The sequence below is a fragment of the Saccopteryx bilineata genome, chromosome 6 (genome assembly GCF_036850765.1).
Source record: "Saccopteryx bilineata isolate mSacBil1 chromosome 6, mSacBil1_pri_phased_curated, whole genome shotgun sequence".
Classification (NCBI taxonomy): Eukaryota; Metazoa; Chordata; class Mammalia; order Chiroptera; family Emballonuridae; genus Saccopteryx; species Saccopteryx bilineata.
Window position 1 is genome coordinate 130,499,642 of NC_089495.1, and position 19,528 is coordinate 130,519,169.

Here is a 19,528-nt window from a genome sequence, read left to right on the forward strand (position 1 = left end):
AGCCATTCTCTGCTCTCATTCAGATTTCATCCTGTATACAACGAGCTTTGGTTTTTGGTATTTAACAAAGGGCGTGCTCCAACTTCCAGAGTTCTAGAGAGAAGGCAGAGGAAGAGGGGTCTCCCAGAGTGGACCTGGGGACTCCAGTCGTGTGGTCAAGTAAATTGGGGGAACACTGTCTTATCTCCCCCCACACCTAGGTATCCATACAGTCACCGTTATTAAAGGATCAGAGTTGTCCCACCATTAAAAAAAAAACAAAAACCTTCAACCTTTAAAACCCAGTGATTTCCTGACTTACTTGACCTTGGGATCTTTCTTCTTCTAACATTCTGTTCCTGTCCAGTGGAAGTAGTTTTTGTGACCAGACTTTGCAAAGTGCTGCTGCAAGAGTCATTCCGGGAGGGGGAGGTGGGAGGTTTGGCAGGGGGTGGGCGGGGGGTTGCAAAAGGAAGCTTGGTCCAGGTCCAGGTGAGAAAGTGGACAGAGTCACAGCAGGGGTATGGGATTGAAGGTTATTTGGGTTAGCTCCACGGGGCCTTTGTGGTTAAGCCCGGAGCCGATGACTTTTTATAGAAGGGTTTCTCGGGTCTTTTTTAAGGGGAAGGGTTCATATAAAAACTTGCCTATAACTGGGACCTGTTGACATCTATATGGGCTCTATAATTATTGCTTATATGGAAAAAAGTCATTAAGTTTTTTTTCTTGGTCTTGAAAATGTTAAATTTGTGACTAGTGAGAAGGGGAATGGGGAAGGCACACTTGCTTTTCTGAGCTGGACTCCTAACAATTTGGCTTTCATCTCAGTTTTTTTTCGAAAACGGATTGAGAAACATGGCTGTCACCTGGTTATGAGAGTTTCAAGTCCAGATTTTCTCACTGTCGCAGTATAACGGTAACTGTAGCCGTCCCTTGCAGATTTAATGCACTCTCTGACTCACCAGTGACGACAGAATGACGACACCTTGACTCCTTTGCAGGTATGATTTTCAATGAACGTGATCAGGAGCTGAGAGACTTGGGCTACCAGAAGCATGCCTTCAATATGCTCATCAGCAACCGCGTGGGCCACCGCAGAGACGTGCCCGACACGAGGAGTGCAGCGTACGTCATGTCGTGTCCCTCCTGCAGTGACCTTGTCACTCCCTCCACTGCACCTGGCTCCACGGCCAGGCTTTCTTTTTCAGATACTAGGAAATTTAAGACAGGTTTCCATTTGCACTGTGCTTGAATCCACAGGGTCTGAGATTGTACAAACAGTTCTAATAGCTTGCCATGTCCCTTTTACTTACTTACTTTTAATTCAGGAGTATTTATTTTTAATTTTTCTTGCAAGAGAGAGAGAGAGAGAGATGGGAAGGGAGAGAGATGAGAAGTATCAATTCTTCTTTAAGCAGCTCCTTAGTTTATTGATTTTTTTCTCATATGTGCCTTGACCCTGGGGCGGGGTAGGGTTCCTGCTGATCCAGTGACCCTGGGATCAAGCTGGCAACCTCAGGGTCTTGAACCTGGGGCCTCAGGGTCCCAGGTTGATGCTCTATCTACTGCACCACCACCGGTCTGGCTTGCCATGTCTCTTTTAAAAGTTAAAATCATGTGGGGGAGAAAAGGAGAAAGGTGCTAACTGCATATAATTATATAACCTTCTGAACATAAGTTTGTTTGTTTTTTAAATGTTAATTTACTGTATTCATGGCATAAAGGACCAAAAGCAATGAGGAATGTTACTCATCCTGTCACTTTTCTGTTTTCATTGTTGTTTCATCAAAGGCTTTCCACTCGTGGGTTAGTCATTCTGTATATAGGCTTTTCTGAGTACCTTCTGTTTGCTAGGCACTGTTAGACCTCAGAATAGATAGAGTCAGACCCTTCTGGGTTCACAGGTGTAACAGGGACAGTAAGGACACAAGTGAGCGGAGTAGCATGAGGATGACACTGTGACCGGAACTGGGGAGATGGGGCCCCCAAACCAGGATGGTGCCAGGGAGTAGGGAGCAGACGAAGGCATAAAAGTACACAGTCCATCAGAGGGCCTGACATGGCTCCCTGTGGCTGTAGGGCAGAGCACTGACAGGCTGGCCGGGCGTTGTGTGCTGTGCTGACGCATGTGGGGTTCAAGTGTAATTCTGGGAGTCAGCGGTTTCTTTACGGTTGTTAGAGCCACCTGCGTACGCCGCTTCATGGAAGCTCCTCCATTTCTTGATATATCTCATAGTTTACTCAAATATTTTTCTATTACTGGTCAAAAAGTAAAACTTTCAAATACAGAGTTTTTTTATTTCTGTTCTTTCCCTTGGAAACCTCGTGAGGAGAAGCTAAGCTCACAAGTGCCGCATTAAAGACTTGCGGCACTTTTATGTGATGTAGGTACCATAAAAGAAAAAAGTGTTAACCGATAAATAAGAGTACCACATATCAGAGGAAGAAATTGTTAACAAATGTTAAAACTTGAGTAAGAAACCACATTGTTTTCTTAAATGCTTTTTAAAACGTTGTGGTAATGTAAGGCAGAGACTGGACAAGGTAGCCGTTAATGTTTACTGAATAATTTGAAACATTTAGGCCTTTTAAAACATTGGGACTTGTCTCCTTCATCTTTGCAGGTGTAAAGACAAAGCATACCCGTTGGACCTGCCCGTTGCTAGTGTGGTGATTTGTTTCTACAACGAGGCCCTGTCGGCCTTGCTGCGGACTGTGCACAGTGTCCTGGACCGCACGCCAGCACGGCTCCTCCATGAGGTCATCCTTGTGGACGATGACAGTGACTTTGGTAAGGAGTGTTATAACTGGGGGCGGGGTGCCTGAGCTGTTGTCCTGTCTCATTGACAACATCAGCGCTGGCCTTCAGTATGCAGTGGATGGGGGACACCTATGCATTCAGTTGCCATAGAACCAACCACAAATAATGCATGCTCAGTGATTACAGGATCATTGTGAAGAAATTGCATTGCCTTGGTGATCCATTCACAAACAGCGCTACCCAAATTTGGCCCTTGGAATTTTTCCCCTGGCTTACGTTAAAAAAAAAAATCTGGCATTTTCCAGCAAGCCACGGGTTGCCTGCATCTCAGGAGTGGGGCAGCGGAACGACTCTGCAGCCATGGGAGAACTTACATCAAGCTGTGTTTTGCACCAGCCTTTTCTGGGAAATCTCAAAGGAACTATGATGTCCCAGACTATAAAGAAGAAGAGACAACTCCTTTTATCCAAGACCAAGTAGAGACGTCGTGAAAGGTCTATACTTCCTATGAGACTGACCAGCTGCATTTTCAAGAGGCCAGTCACCAGGATAACTTCCCATCCTGGCAGTGAGGTCAGGTGCAGGCAATGAGAGGAGACCTGCGGGCAGCCCCAGCAAGTCTGTGCATACAGGAGGCTGCAGGGGCTTCAGGCCCGCAGCACTGAGGAAGAACTTTTCAGTACTTTGGATGTCACAAATACCATAGATATAATTGCACCGCGAAATGCAGGTGGAAACCCAGGCCATGCTGGTCCTGGGTGTCTATGCAACAGCCCAGAGCCCACCCCTGCATGCTCTTCCCATTGGGCAGAAATGATCCCAGGCACCGGTCTCTGTGTCCCTCAGTTTCTGTGCAGACAGCAGGTTACCCCTGAGGATATCCGGAGACAGACTCTGAAAGTGAAAAAGGCAAGAGAGAAACTGGCTGTGGCCTTGAGGGCAGACAGGCTGGCCAGGAAGGCAGAGAACCAGGAGCCAAAAAGAATGTTGTGAAACCTGGATGAAAATTAGGAGAAGGTTGTGCTGAAAACATCCAGTGGTGTGGCTTTCGAGAAGTGGTCACTGTGAGACCACCCTTGGTATATCTGTCTTCCTATGTCAATCCTCTTTCTTGCTATGGACTGTGATGCTTTGTTACATTAAAATTGTAGTTACTAAATTCTTTTGAGAGGCGAAAAAAAAAATCTTTTTATGACAGGCCATATGTGACAAAGCTAACATCACACTCAACAGGGGAAAACTAAATGCGTCTTTCCTCAAGCTCACGGACAAGACAGTGGTGTCCACTTTGAGCACTTTTATTCAGCATGGTATGAAAAGTCCACGGCAGTCAGACAAGGAAAAGACAGGAGTGGCACCCACATTAGAAATGAAGAGGGAAAACTGGCATCGTTTGAGAACCGTAAAGATTCCACCAAAACACTACTGTAATTGATAAATGAACTCAGGAAAGTAGCAGGATACAAAATCAGTATTCAGAAATCAGTTGCATTTTTATACACCAATAATGAATGATCACAAAGAGAAATTAAGAAAACAGTCCCATTGGGGTTTGTTCCAAGATAACTATGGAGGAGCAGACAGTTTCACCTCCTCTCAGGACCTGATTGGAATTACAACTAAATTATAGAACCGTCATTCTGAATAACATAACTGAGGATATACAAGAGACCACAATGAGACTGGTTGGAACAGCAGAGAAGAAAAAAGGGAAGAGATTAAGAAGTACAAATTGGGCCCTGGCTAGATAGCTCAATTTGTTAAAGAATCATCCCAAAGCACAGAGGTTGCTGGTTCGATCCCCAGTGAGGACATATACAGGAACAGATCAGCACTTGTCTGCTTCTGTCTCTTTTCTTTCCTCTCTCTAAAATTAATAATAAAAATAAAACAGCATGGCACTGGCATAAAAACAGATACACAGATCAATGGAGTAGATTAGAGAGCCCAGAAATAGTAAATCCACATCTATATGGTCAATTTATGGCAAAGGAGGCAGGCATACACAATGGGGTAGAGACAGTCTATTCAATAAGTGGTATTGGGAAGATTTGACAGGTACATGCAAAAAAATAAAAGTAAAACTAGACCACCTTGTACTAAATACAAGAATAAACTCAAAATGAATTCAGTACTTAAAGCCCTGAAACCATAAAAGTCCTAGAAGAAAACCTAGGCAGTGAGTTCTTTGTAATAGCTCTCCTTGGACAAGGGAAACAAGAAGCAAACAGGACTACATTGAGCTAAAAAGATTTTGGACAGCAAAGGAAACCGTCAACAATGAAAGGACCGCCCACTGAGTGGGAGAAGTTAATTGCCCTTGGAAGGTTCTACACTAATAAAAGGCATGTTTACTGCTGCTATTATATAATTTTTGGTAGGGTCCATAGACGATGTTTCTCAGTTATTCTGAAATGGAGTAAGACGTGATAGATTCCTTTGAAACAGAAGACATTTAAACCTCATTTTCTTTGTTTCAAATCTGACTTCGATACAGTCAGTGGAACAGTCACTCTGTACACTCACTTCCAGCATTCCTTAGAGCTGTGTGCTGGTTGCTATCAAAATACAAGTACGTGTCTAACTAAGGTAGCTATTCCTCGTGGCTAGTATTCTAACTTACCCTTTGTTCCCCCTCTGTACACTTTTTTTTTTCTTATAGGATAAGCTATAGTCTTCTTTTAAAATAAAATGATTCTATAATATTTACTTGACAATGTGTCATTGCAAGTACCAGATAAGAACTTTAAATGTTTTTGTATCTCATGGTTTGAATAGTTATGGGACTCTTTTTTTATTTTCAGAGGATTTAAAAGGAGAACTAGATGCATTTGTCCAAAAGCACATCCCTGGAAAAATTAAAGTGATAAGAAACACAAAGCGTGAGGGGCTAATCAGAGGAAGAATGATTGGAGCAGCCCACGCCACAGGTACAGCTTTCCACTGGGTCCTGTTGCGGGCGGTGCGTGCCGGGTGACCCGGGCTGTCCTGGGAGCCTGGCTGACTCTGGAGGGGTCTCAGAAACGTGCTGTCATAAGTGGGGATGGCCAGCAAGAGAGCTGAGGCCTGTCCACTTTGGGGGAGGTCCTCAGGATGCCAACCCTGCTGGGCCCAAAGCACAGACTCCAGGGAGGCGAGCTCGTGTCCGCACGGGTCTGTCTTCTTCCGGGCTCTTACAGTGAAGTCACTGCACCTCTTGTTCACTGACATACGCAGAAGAGTCCAAACCAAAATGCAACTGAAGTTTAAATACAAAATTTAAAATATATAGATGTACCCAAACTGTTTGGTTGGAATTATGCCAATAATTCTTGAAGTACAAAGGCATGCCACGGGTGATATGCATCATTTTAGTTTGGTCAATAGGCGTAATATTATTATTATATATATTTTTTTATAAAGGGTTTATTTATTCATTTTAGAGAGAAGAGACAGAGAGAGAGAAGGGGGGGGGGCTGGAAGCATCAACTCCCATATGTGCTTTGACCAGGCAAGCCCAGGGTTTCAAACCAGCGACCTTAGCATTTCCAGGTCGACGCTTTATCCACTGCGCCACCACAGGTCAGGCCTATAGGCGTAATATTAAACATTTACTTATATAACTATTCTTTAAAATTTTCCTCTTAACCCTCCTGAGTCCACCAAAGAGATAACAAGTATCCAATTCAGAATCTTCTGCTGAAAATGTATCTGGTTAGTCTTCAGTTATATATATTGATTCCATTGTATTTCTTCTTATGGTTACCTCTGTGCAAGGTTGGTGATCCCTATGATCTTGGTAAAAAAAAATTCTTTCTAAAATAAACTTAAATGAATTTGTTTAAAAATACTAGGTCTATAATACTGCATGAAGTGCACAGATATGGCCCTCCCAAAAAAACCGTGAAGGTGGTTTATGTGGGCATGGCTGTTCATTCAGTTGGATGGGTGCAGTTACACGGCACAGAATGTGACTGTCACCCTCCCAGCCCAGACAACTAAACCATCAGTTCTAGGTCTGGAACAGGGACGTCTTTTAGCTAGGAATTCTTCTTCAACTTGACTGTTATGATTGAGGGACACAGACAAACCATATGTACAACTTTAAGAAAAAACAATTTTATTTACCAAGAGAAGTTAAAAATGAGTGGAAATGGAGATGACATCAGAGTAATGGCGCTATAGGGAGCAGTACCAATAAATCTCCCCCAAAACTCAACAAGATCTTCAACCAGAAACAGAAAAATCTATCCTTGGAGCCTCCAGATGTTCTGTAATACACCCGAAGGTATGGTTGAGCAAAAAATTGGCTAAATATATAATCAAACCCGAAGGAAATAGGGAGTAAGAAATACTCTGCCTTCCTCACTAACCTAAATAGGGCTGCTTTCACTAGGAACTGAGAGTATAGAAACTAAGGCGGGCAAAGGGGGTGAATAGATCCAGGCTGCAGCACAAACAGCCGAACCAGGCTGTGGCACAGAGCTCCAAGCCGAGGAAAAACTGCCTATGGCAACCCAGCCAATACAAGCTATCACTCACGCCAAACCCACACAAAGAAAGACAAGTGAGGCAGCCATTCACCCCAACCTCCTTGTCGGCACGCGCAGATAGTGGGTGAGAGATTCCTCCGACCACCCCGGGAGTGGGTGCCCGTGTTACCCCCCCAGAGAGGCAGAGTCAGAGGCCTTTGTGTGGGCTGAAAGCAGAATCTCAGGCTGCCCTAGCGCCCTTAAAAAGCCGCGGATGGGGGTCTCACTCGGAGTGTGAGACCGCCGGCCTGATATCCTGGTCGGCGCGCATGGAGAGTGGGCAAGAGATTCCTCCGAGCATCTCGGGAGTGGGCGCCCGTGTTCCCGGACAGAGGAGAAGAGTCAGGGGCCTTTGTGTGTGCCGAAAGCGGAATCTCGGGACCGCCCCAGCGCCCTGAAAAAGCTGCGCACGGGGAGGGAGCAAGAGCGAATTCCAACGCTGGAACTTTTCCGTGCGGGCAGGGTTCTAATTCAAAGTAAGAGACGGCCTGCTCCATAGCCCGGGCTGCGCACGCAGATAGTAAGCTAGAGATTCCTCCGAGCGCCCCGGGAGTGGGCACCTGCCTGTGTTACCGGACAGAGTGGCAGAGTCAGAGGTCTTTGTATGGGCGGAAGCCCCGCCTGATTATGCTAGCAGCTCTGACTGATTGAGCCTTACCCAGAGCCCTGTGCTGAGTGGGAATAGAGTGGGGATTTGCCAGTTCTTTGAGCCTCTTACTATCCAGGCAGAGGCAGCAGCAACCCCATAGCTGGATTATTAGGCTACTAATTCAGGAAGGAAAGACTAGGAGAGAGGCTCCAGGAACACGGACTCTCTCACTGTTGGAGCCTACAAATGCTAATGAGCCTCAACTGCCAACGAGACTGAAGCACAATACACGACATCGCCATAGAGACTTATCAACTGCAAACCTCTACCTGAGCGTGCTACAGGGGCAGAACCCGGGGCACAAAGTCACTGACCAGGAAGAGGGAGAGAAAAGAAAAAGCAAGAAGATAACCTCTCAAAATCAAGAACAATCCACAGACTTTATAACCTATCCCATTTTATTATATTTGTTCATTTGTTTCTTTTATCTTCATGTCTTGGTTATTTTTTTCCTCTTCCAATCTGGTCGTTAATTCTCTGCCAGTCTTACTCTCTCTTCTCCTTGAACTACACTACCCATAAGTGTTACATCTCCCATTATCTTCTCTTTCTTCTTCCTTTCTCTCTATGAGGGTTGCAGTCCAAAACCCTTAACTCTCTCTCTCCTTTTTTTCTTTTTTCTTCTTTTAGTGGTTCCCTCTTTTTTTTCTCTCTCTCTTTCTTTTCTCCCTCTATACTAGTTTCTTCCTTTCTCCTTTACATCTCCTCTCATTCAATCCTCAATAATGAACAAATTATCTTATCTGGTACTTAAACTTATGTCTGTGGCATGTTGGGGGTTTTTTACTTCACTTTATTAACTCACTAGCAGTGCTCCCAACCCTGACTCTTCATTTTATCTAGTTCTTGTTCCACTTAATACAATAGTAATTTTTTAATCCCCCCCCCATTTTCCTGTTTCCCTCTTATTCCTCTCATCATATCTCTTAGTCAACCAACACCTAAAAGCAAATAATTTTATTCTTGACCCAAATTTTTTCCTTATTTGCATTTTGTGGGTCCATATCCCTTTCTTTTGCCCCTTTATTACTTCTCCCCAACTCAGGCCCTCCATTATAGGCATTGTTTGTTCTATTTAGCACAATATAATTCACAGTTCACCACAAGATTTTCTCAAGAAAGAGGGGAGAGGAGAGGAGAGGAGAGGAAAAAAGGAGGGGGGAATAATTTTCTTTTTTCTTTTTAATTTTTAGTTCTTTTTTTAAATTCTTTTATATTTTTTATTTTTATTTTTTTAACTTTTTATTTATTAAATCTCATTAATACTATCAAAAAAACCACCCTCAGATGCTACTAAGAAAGAAAAAATCGAATATCATGGATACAAAAGAAAGAGAGGTAACACAGATAGATAAGGAAAAATCTATGGAGAAAAAATTTAATATATTGGAAACCTTGGAGCTAAATGACAGAGAATTTAAAATAGAAATCCTAAAAATACTCAGAGATATACAAGAAAACACAAAGGCAATTTAGGGAGCTCAGAAAACAACTCAATGAACACAAAGAATATATCACCAAGGAAATTGAAACTATAAAAACAAATCAAACAGAGATGAAAAACTCAATTCATGAGCTGAAAAATGAAGTAACAAGTTTAGCTAATAAAACAGGCCAGATAGAAGGTAAGATTAGTGAAATAGAAGACAAGCAACTTGAGGCACAACAGAGAGAAGAAGAAAGAGACTCAAAAATTAAAAAAAAATGAGATAGCCCTATAGGAATTATCTGACTCAATCAAAAAGAATAACATAAGAATAATAGGTATATCAGAGGAAGAAGAGAGAGAAAATGGAATGGAGAACATATTCAAACAAATAATAGATGAGAACTTCCCAAGCCTGTGGAAAGAATTAAAGCCTCAAATTCAAGAAGCAATCAGAACTCCGAGTTTTCTTAACCCCAACAAACCTACTCCAAGGCACATTATAATGAAATTGGAACAAACCAAAGACCAAGAATAAATTCTCAAGGCAGCCAGGGAAAAGAATACAACATATAAAGGAAGGCCCATTAGATTATCATCAGATTTCTCAACAGAAACTCTACAAGCTAGAAGAGAGTGGACCCCAATATATTAAGTCCTGAAAGAGAGGAACTTTCAGCCACGAATACTATACCCATCAAAGCTATCCTTCAAATACGAAGGAGAAAAAAAACATTCACAGATACAGAAAAGATGAGGGAATTTATCATCAGAAAACCCCCACTGCAGGAATTACTAAAGGGGGTTCTCCAATCAGATACGAAGAACAAGAAAAAAACAAAGCCACAAGTAAAAGCTCCAAGAAGAACACAATAAAACCAAATTTAAACTGTGACAACAAAAAAAAGGGGCGGGGGGGAGGATGGAGATTAACAGTAGCAAAGGACGATGGAGTGCAAGAGTACTCACAAGATAGTGCACTACAATGAACAGGGTAGGAACCCTTTTCATTACTTAATGGTAACCACCATTGAAAAAACAACAGAAGCACGTGATTTAAAAAAATAGCAACAGAGGAAAGATGTATGGAATACAACCAAATAAAAACAAAAGATAGAAAAACGAAAGAGAAGGATCAAACAAGATACAAAACTAACAGAAAGCAATATGTAAAATGGCAACAGGGAACTCACAAGTGTCAATAATTACACTAAATGTAAACAGATTAAACTCACCAATAAAAAGGCACAGAGTAGCAGAATGGATTAAAAAAGAAAATCCAACTGTATGCTGCCTACAAGAAACTCATATAAGCAACAAGGATAAAAACAAATTCAAAGTGAAAGGCTGGAAAACAATACTCTAAGCAAATAACATCCCAAAAAAAGCAGGTGTAGCAATACTCATATCTGATAATGTTGACTACAAGGCAGCAAAAGTACTCAGAGACAAAAATGGCCATTTCATAATGGTTAAGGGGACACTGAATCAAGAAGACATAACAATTCTTAATATATATTCACCAAACCAAGGAACACCAAAATATATAAGACAGCTACTTATTGACCTTAAAACAAAAACTGACAAAAATACAATCATACTTGGAGACCTCAATTCACTGCTGATGGCTCTAGATCGGTCATCCAAACAGAGGATCAATAAAGATATATTGGCCTTAAAGAAAACACTAGAGCACCTGGATATGATAGCCATCTACAGGACATTTCATCCCAAAGTGACAGAGTATATGGATTTTTCTCCAGTGTACATGGATCATTCTCAAGAATTGACCATATGTTGGGCCACAAAAACAACATCAGCAAATTCAGAAAAATCGAAGTTGTACCAAGCATATTTTCTGATCATAAAGCCTTGAAACTAGACTTCAACTGCAAAAAAGAGGAAAAAACACCACAAAAATGTGGAAACTAAACAACATACTTTTAAAAAATGAATGGGTCAAAGAAGAAATAAGCACACAGATCAAAAGATATATACAGACAAATGAAAATGACAATACGACATATCAGAATCTATGGGATGCAGCAAAAAGCAGTGATAAGAGGGAAGTTCATATCACTTCAGGCATATATGAACAAATAAGAGAGAGCCCAAGTGAACCACTTAACTTCACACCTTAGGGAACTGGAAAGAGAAGAACAAAGACAACCCAAAACCAGCCGAAGAAAGGAGATAATAAAAATCAGAGCAGAAATAAATGAAATAGAGAACAGAAAAACTATAGAAAAAATTAATAGAACAAGGAGCTGGTTCTTTGAAAAGATCAACAAAATTGACTAACCCTTGGCAAAACTTACCAAGGAAGAAAAAAAAAGAACTCAAACAAAATCCAAAATGAAAGAGGAGAAATCACCATGGCCATCATAGATATTCAAAGAATTATTGTAGAATACTATAAAAAACTTTATAAATTCAACAACCGAGAAGAAATGGATAAATTCCTAGAACAATACAACCTTCCTAGACTGAGTCAAGAAGAAGCAGAAAGCCTAAACAGACCTATTAGTAGAGAAGAAATAGAAAAAACCATTAAAAACCTCCCCCCAAAATAAAAGTCCAGGCCCAGACAGCTATACTAGCAAATTTTATCAAACATTCAAAGAAGACTTGGTTCCTATTCTACTCAAAGTCTTCCAAAAAATCGAAGAAGAAGCAATACTTCCAAACACATTTTATGAGGCCAACATAACCCTCATATTGAAACCAGGCAAGGATGGCACAAAGAAAGAAAACTACAGACCAATATCTCTAATGAATACAGATGCTAAAATACTAAACAAAATACTAGCAAATCGAATACAACAACATATTAAAAAAATAATACATCATGATCAAGTGGGATTCATCCCCGAATCTCAAAGATGGTTCAACATACGTAAAACGGTTAACGTAATACATCATATCAACAAAACAAAGAACAAAAATCACGTGATCTTATCAATAGATGCAGAAAAGGCTTTTGATAAAATACAACACAATTTTATGTTTAAGACTCTCAACAAAATGGGTATAGAAGGAAAATATCTCAACATGATAAAGGCCATATATGATAAACCATCAGCTAACATCATATTAAATGGCACAAAGCTGAAGGCTTTCCCCCTTAAATCAGGAACAAGACAGGGTTGTCCACTCTCTCCACTCTTATTTAATGTTGTACTAGAGGTTCTAGCCAGAGCAATCAGACAAGACAAAGAAATAAAAGCATCCATATCAGAAAAGAAGTAAAGGTATCACTTTTTGCAGATGATATGATCCTATACATCGAAAACCCCAAAGAATCCACAAAAAGACTACTAGAAACAATAAGCCAATACAGTAAGGTCGCAGGATATAAAATTAACATACAGAAGTCAATAGCCTTTCTATATGCCAACAATGAAACATTTGAGAACGAACTCAAAAAAATAATCCCCTTCACGATTGCAACAAAAAAAATAAAATACCTAGGAATAAACATAACAAAGAGTGTAAAGGACTTATATAATGAAAACTACAAACCATTGTTAAGGGAAATCGAAAAAGATACAACGAGATGGAAGAATATTCCTTGTTCTTGGTTAGGAAGGATAAATATAATCAAAATGGCCATATTACCCAAAGCAATATACAAATTTAATGCAATTCCCATCAAAATTCCAATGAAATTTTTTAAAGAAATGGAACAAAAAATCATCAGATTTATATGGAACTATAAAAAACCCCGAATAGCCAAAGCAATCCTAAGGAAAAAGAATGAAGCTGGGGGCATTACAATACCTGACTTCAAAGTATATTATAGGGCCACGGCAATCAAAACAGCATAGTATTGGCAGAAAAATAGACACTCAGACCAATGGAACAGAATAGAAAACCCAGAAATAAAACCACATATATATGGTCAAATAATTTTTGATAAAGGGGCCAACAACACACAAGGGAGAAAAGAAAGCCTCTTCAACCAATGGTGCTGGGAAAACTGGAAAGCCACATGCAGAAGAATGAAACTCAACTACAGTTTGTCCCCTTGTACTAAAATTAATTCAAAATGGACCAAAGATCTAAATATAAGACCTGAAACAAAAAAGTACATAGAAGAAGACATAGGTTCTAAACTCATGGACCTTGGTTTTAAAGAGCATTTTATGTATTTGACTCCAAAGGCAAGAGAAGTGAAGGCAAAAATTAATGAATGGGACTACATCAGAATAAAAAGTTTTTGCTCATCAAGAGAAACTGATAACAAAATAGCAAACTAAATGGGAAATGATATTTTCAAACAACTGCTCAGATAAGGGCCTAATATCCAAAATATACAAAGAACTCATAAAACTCAACAACAAACAATCCAATAAAAAAAATGGGAAGAGGACCTGAACAGACACTTCTCCCAGGAAGAAATAAAAATGGCCAACAGATATATGAAAAGATGCTCATCTTCTTTAGTTATTAGAGAAATGCAAATCAGAACTGCAATGAGATACCACCTCACAACTGTTAGATTAGCTATTATTAACAAGACAGGTAATAGCAAATGTTGGAGAGGCTGTGGAGAAAAAGGAACCCTCATTCACTGTTGGTGGGAATGTAAAGTAGTACAACCATTATGGAAGAAAGTATGGTAGTTCCTCAAAAAACTGAAAATAGAACTACCTTATGACCCAGCAATCCCTCTACTGGGTATATTCCCCCAAAACTCAGAAACATTGATACGTAAAGACACATGCAGCCCCATGTTCATTGCAGCATTGTTCACAGTGGCCAGGACATGGAAAACAACCAAAAAGCCCGTCAATAGATGACTGGATAAAGAAGATGTGGCACATATACACTATGGAATACTACTCAGCCATAAGAAATGATGACATCGGATAATTTACAGCAAAATGGTGGGATCTTGATAACATTATACAAAGTGAAATAAGTAAATCAGAAAAAAACAAGAACTGCATTATTCCATACTTAGGTGGGATCTAAAAGCGAGACTAAGAGACATTGATAAGAGTGTGGTGGTTACGGGGGCGGGGTGGGGTGGGGAGAGAGGGAGAGGGAAAGGGGTAGGGGGAGGGGCACAAAGAAAACTAGATAGAAGGTGACAGAGGACAATCTGACTTTGGGTGATGGGTAAGCAACATGATAATTGACAAGATAATCTGGACATGTTTTCTTTGAACATATGTACCCTGATTTATTGATGTCACCCTAGTAAAATTAATAATAAAAAAAATAAGTGGAAATGAAGGTTTCTTTGGTCATTTCTTTGCTCACTTCAGGTTTATTCTGGGCAATTGAGAAACAATGATCTCATCATCAGATAGCGTTATTATCCTAAAGGTTTACCAATGAAATGTAATGCTATAGATTTCACATGAATTACTTCAAGCACTGGTGTGATCCCATCTCAGTTAACGATAGCAGAAATCATGCACACAAGACGTTCTGTATGACGACTGTGAGTCAGTTGCATCACTCAGTGTCCAAGGGCCACCTCCCAAGGATGCCGAGAGCTGGCATCCTGCTCAGCAGGTGGCCCTGAGCACAGAAAGGCAGTGAATGAAGCCATTCAGTCACATCAGGTGCCTTTGAGAAAATATATTCACCATTTTCCTTCATTCTAAAAAGGGTTACCTTTTTTTTCCAATTTAACTACATGAAGTAAGAGTACATTGAACCTGAGACTGACTTCCTAAAAACTGGCTAATTTCTGACAGATCCTAACGTATACTTGAACAGGGACTGACAAATCACCACGAAAACAACTAACTGCTTAGTGGTATCTGGAAAACGCAAACCCTCAGTAGTGTGTTGTTACAGTACAGGGTTTCAGACGGCATCATCTTGCCATTTCCATGGATACTCCACAATTTTCTCTTTGGCTCATGGCTTTCAGTATGTCTCCAAGGCTTTGTCAGTCCATCCTCGAATGGGATTAAAGAGAAATCTGAAGCCATGAATTTAGTCTACATATGACTGTAGGCTACGCGGTGAGGAATTAGTTCTCATTTCTGGTCAATTGCTTCCATTCACTGTAGGTTTAAGAGACAGGAGGGAAGAGGTGTCTAAGATGGAGTCCACACCATCCCAGCAGCTGGGGTGGTGGGCATACAGGAAGGGTGGTGGCCGTGCACTCTGCCAGCACCTGAAAGCCCTGGTGCGTCTGTCCCCGCAGGAGAGGTCCTGGTGTTCCTGGACAGCCACTGTGAAGTGAACGTCATGTGGCTGCAACCCCTGCTGGCTGCCATCCAGGAGGACCAGCGGACGGTTGTGTGCCCGGTGATCGACATCATCAGCGCTGACACACTGGCCTACAGCTCGTCCCCGGTGGTGCGGGGAGGGTTCAACTGGGGGCTGCACTTCAAATGGGACCTCGTACCCCTGGCTGAGCACGGAGGACCCGAAGGAGTGACCACACCGATCAGGTCAGATTCCCCCTGATATCTGAACAATTCCTACCAGTATACTTCCTCAAAAGAGAACAAGTAAAGATAGTTTTTTCCTTCTTTGCAAGAAGCCAAAAGTCTTGGCTTGTTTGTCCATTAAAATCCTGAGTGCTTACTGAACTTTATGCGCTCTGCCAGGCCCTAAAAGAGAGATTTCTGAGTGAAAACGTGTCCCGGGCTCTCGAGGGTTTATAGCAGGGGTCCCCAAACTTTTTACCAGGGGGTCAGTTCACTGTCCCTCAGACCGTTACCGTTGGAGGGCTGGACTGTAAAAAATACTATCAACAAATCCCTATGCACACTGCACATATCTTATTTTAAAGTAAAAAAACAAAACGGGAACAAATAAAATATTTAAAATAAAGAAGTAAATTTAAATCAATAAACTGACCAGTATTTCAATGGGAACTATGGGCTTGCTTTTGGCTAATGAGATGGTCAATATGCTTCTCTCACTGACCACCAATGAAAGAGGTGCCCCTTCCGGAAGTGTGGCGGGGCTGGATAAATGGTCTCAGGGGGCCGCAGTTTGGGGACCCCTGGTTTATAGCATATTGAGGAAGGCAGACATGGTGAGCTCTCTCCTGGGATTAGCTGCATAGGTTACCTTAGGGTGCCCTGTGTGCTCTATTGTCTGTCTTAAGTTCTCTGCCAGTATTCGTGGTGCTATGAAGAACACTGGACACACAGGCTTCTTCCACAACGAGGGTTCTCAGGATGGACTCCTCATAGTACAGTGACTGAGTCAGTGCATATGAATTACACCTTATCCATATCCTTCAATATGATAACATCTGCCCTTACGTGCTCTTTCTCCTTTATTTTTGTTTGCTCACGCCAATTTCAGAGGTTTTTCTATATTTCTACTTTTAAAAGCTATTGGACCTACCTTCTTAAACTTTTCTATTGTAAATAACAGCATATCTAAAAAGCACACATATACACACACAATTTAGTAAATGGTTATAAATGTGGACACCTGTGCAGCTATCTCTCAGGTCAAGAAATATAACCAGACGCCCCGTCCCCTTTCTAGTGACAGCCCTGCCTTTGTCCCTAGAGATCTCTCCCCTGACCTGGTGGTTACTTCCGTGCTTTCCTGTCGTGTACCCGTGTTTGCATCTTGAAGCAACGCAGTTAGGTTTTGTCTACTCTTGGAATTTATATAAGTGAGGCCGTGGGACTCCATCTATTCTTGTTTCCTTGGAAGGTCATCTTTCACTGGCTGCTTCAGTTTCCATTCTGTCTTTGTCTGGTGTTTTTCAGCTATGCGTACATTCGGTGTCTTTTTTGATAGTATCTCATTATCTGCTCAACTCAAGTAAATCTTGTCTTTTATGCTTGAACAGATTGAACAGTTATTTTAAAGTCTCTGCCTGATATCTCCATTATTTGAGGCCCCCCACATTCGTGTTTGTCCCTGAGGACTGTGCCTAGGGACAGAATCACCCTACTTGAGAGCCACTGGTGTAACTCGTGTGTGAGGCCATTCACCATGCAGATTTGTCTGGTCCCCCCTCGGCAGGCCCTGGGGTCCAGTCTCTGTCCCGATGGCTCTGTGAGATGCCAGAAATACTTCACTCCAGGTGGAGTTCTGTCTACGGTGATGATAAATAAAGAAGTACTTCTGGTCCTTAGAAAGCCTTCACTTCCCCATTACCTTGCGTGTGCTAGTGGTCTAGAAAATCTGCCCATGCGGTCCAGCCAATTTCCTGATAGTAGATAAAATGCTTAGTCATGGTCCAGCGCTACACTGATGACTGTACAGATGATTGTACAGAATTGATAGAATGTCTGACCTGTGCTGGCACAGTGGATAAAGCATAGACCTGCAATGCTGAGGTCATCGGTTCAAAACCTTGGGCTTTCCTGGTCAAGGCATATATGGGAGTTGCTGCTTCCTGCTCCTCCCCATCTTCTCTCTCTTTCTTTCTCTCTCTCTCTCTCCCCCCCTCTAAAAATATAAATAAAATCTTAAAAAAAAAAGAATTGATAGAATAATGGTTCTCCCCTCCTAGGTCACCTACCATGGCTGGAGGGCTGTTCGCCATGAACAGGAACTACTTCAATGAACTTGGGCAGTATGACAGCGGCATGGACATCTGGGGAGGAGAAAACCTAGAAATATCATTTCGGGTAATTTTATTTTTTTGTACACTTAGTTATTTGTGTGTAACAAAATACAGTTTCCATCCGTGATCCTATATTTGTTTCTAAAGTCTCTTTGATGATTAAGAAATTATCCTTAATGAATACTACTCTGCCGTGACCTGTGGTATGGTTAATAGCCGTTCAAAATGTCAAAAGTATGTAAGGAGCCTCCTATTTATAAGAATGCAAAAGGAAAAAAAAAAAGAAGAATGCAAAAAGGTGGTTGTAGTGAGTGGCTGAGTATAAATTCAGAAGACTTACTGTGCATGTAAGGTAGTTTTATTCTTGCTGTGTACAGTTGGGAGATTTCCTTGAGTATAAATTCAGAAGACTTACTGTGCATGTAAGGTAGTTTTATTCTTGCTGTGTACAGTTGGGAGATTTCCCTGAGTATAAATTCAGAAGACTTACTGTGCATGTAAGGTAGTTTTATTCTTGCTGTGTATAGTTGGGAGATTTCCTTGAGTATAAATTCAGAAGACTTACTGTGCATGTAAGGTAGTTTTATTCTTGCTGTGTACAGTTGGGAGATTTCCCTGAGTATAAATTCAGAAGACTTACTGTGCATGTATGGTAGTTTTATTCTTGCTGTGTACAGCTGGGAGATTTCCCTGAGTATAAATTCAGAAGACTTACTGTGCATGTAAGGTAGTTTTATTCTTGCTGTGTACAGTTGGGAGATTTCCCTGAGTATAAATTCAGAAGACTTACTGTGCATGTAAGGTAGTTTTATTCTTGCTGTTTACAGTTGGGAGGTTTCCCTGAGTATAAATCCAGAAGACTTACTGTGCATGTAAGGTAGTTTTATTCTTGCTGTGTACAGTTGGGAGGTTTCCCTGAGTATAAATCCAGAAGACTTACTGTGCATGTAAGGTAGTTTTATTCTTGCTGTGTACAGTTGGGAGGTTTCCCTGAGTATAAATCCAGAAGACTTACTGTGCATGTAAGGTAGTTTTATTCTTGCTGTGTACAGTTGGGAGGTTTCCCTGAGTATAAATCCAGAAGACTTACTGTGCATGTAAGGTAGTTTTATTCTTGCTGTGTACAGTTGGGAGGTTTCCCTGAGTATAAACCCAGAAGACTTACTGTGCATGTAAGGTAGTTTTATTCTTGCTGTGTACAGTATTTATTCTTGCTGTGTACAGTTGGGAGATTTCCCTGATTGCCCAGGATCATGTAGTCAGCTATTTTCCAAGAGAAGTTATTAATAACTCCCCCTTTCAATTTTATTTTTTTAACTTTGAGACGTAGCCCGTATGAACCCACTACTTTTAGAAGTCTATATGACACATTATTCATCACCCCATGTTTAGCTTACTGAATCCTTTATATATACAAATACCTCCAACCTGAGGAAGGAGATGAGTAGGACGAGAACTTGCAGGTCCCATCGCCCCCCTTCTCCATCTCCTGGTCTGGGCAGCAGGGTCCACATTCGGATGATAGCACAATACCTGATATGTGTCGTTCTATATTTTTGCAAATGTACTGACCACAGTATTTTTTAGAGGTAGTTTTTCATAATCTTTTTAGAATTTTAAAGTTGAAAGGAATAACAGATAATAGTTCAGTCTTATTCTGTAAATAAAGTAATTGAGACCCACAAAAATT

At 41.1% G+C, this 19,528-nt stretch overlaps 1 protein-coding gene across 5 annotated transcripts in view; it reads left to right on the plus strand.

Moving 5' to 3' along the window:
• Nucleotides 1–19,528, plus strand: part of GALNT11 (polypeptide N-acetylgalactosaminyltransferase 11) — a 52,127-nt gene that overhangs the window by 25,822 nt on the left and 6,777 nt on the right. For all 5 annotated transcript variants that reach the window (XM_066234065.1, XM_066234067.1, XM_066234066.1 and 2 more), the window contains 5 exons: nt 981–1,104; nt 2,604–2,770; nt 5,545–5,670; nt 15,496–15,745; nt 17,785–17,902. In XM_066234065.1, coding sequence (XP_066090162.1) covers nt 981–1,104; nt 2,604–2,770; nt 5,545–5,670; nt 15,496–15,745; nt 17,785–17,902 — 785 coding nt within the window. The remainder of the gene's footprint in view (nt 1–980; nt 1,105–2,603; nt 2,771–5,544; nt 5,671–15,495; nt 15,746–17,784; nt 17,903–19,528) is intronic.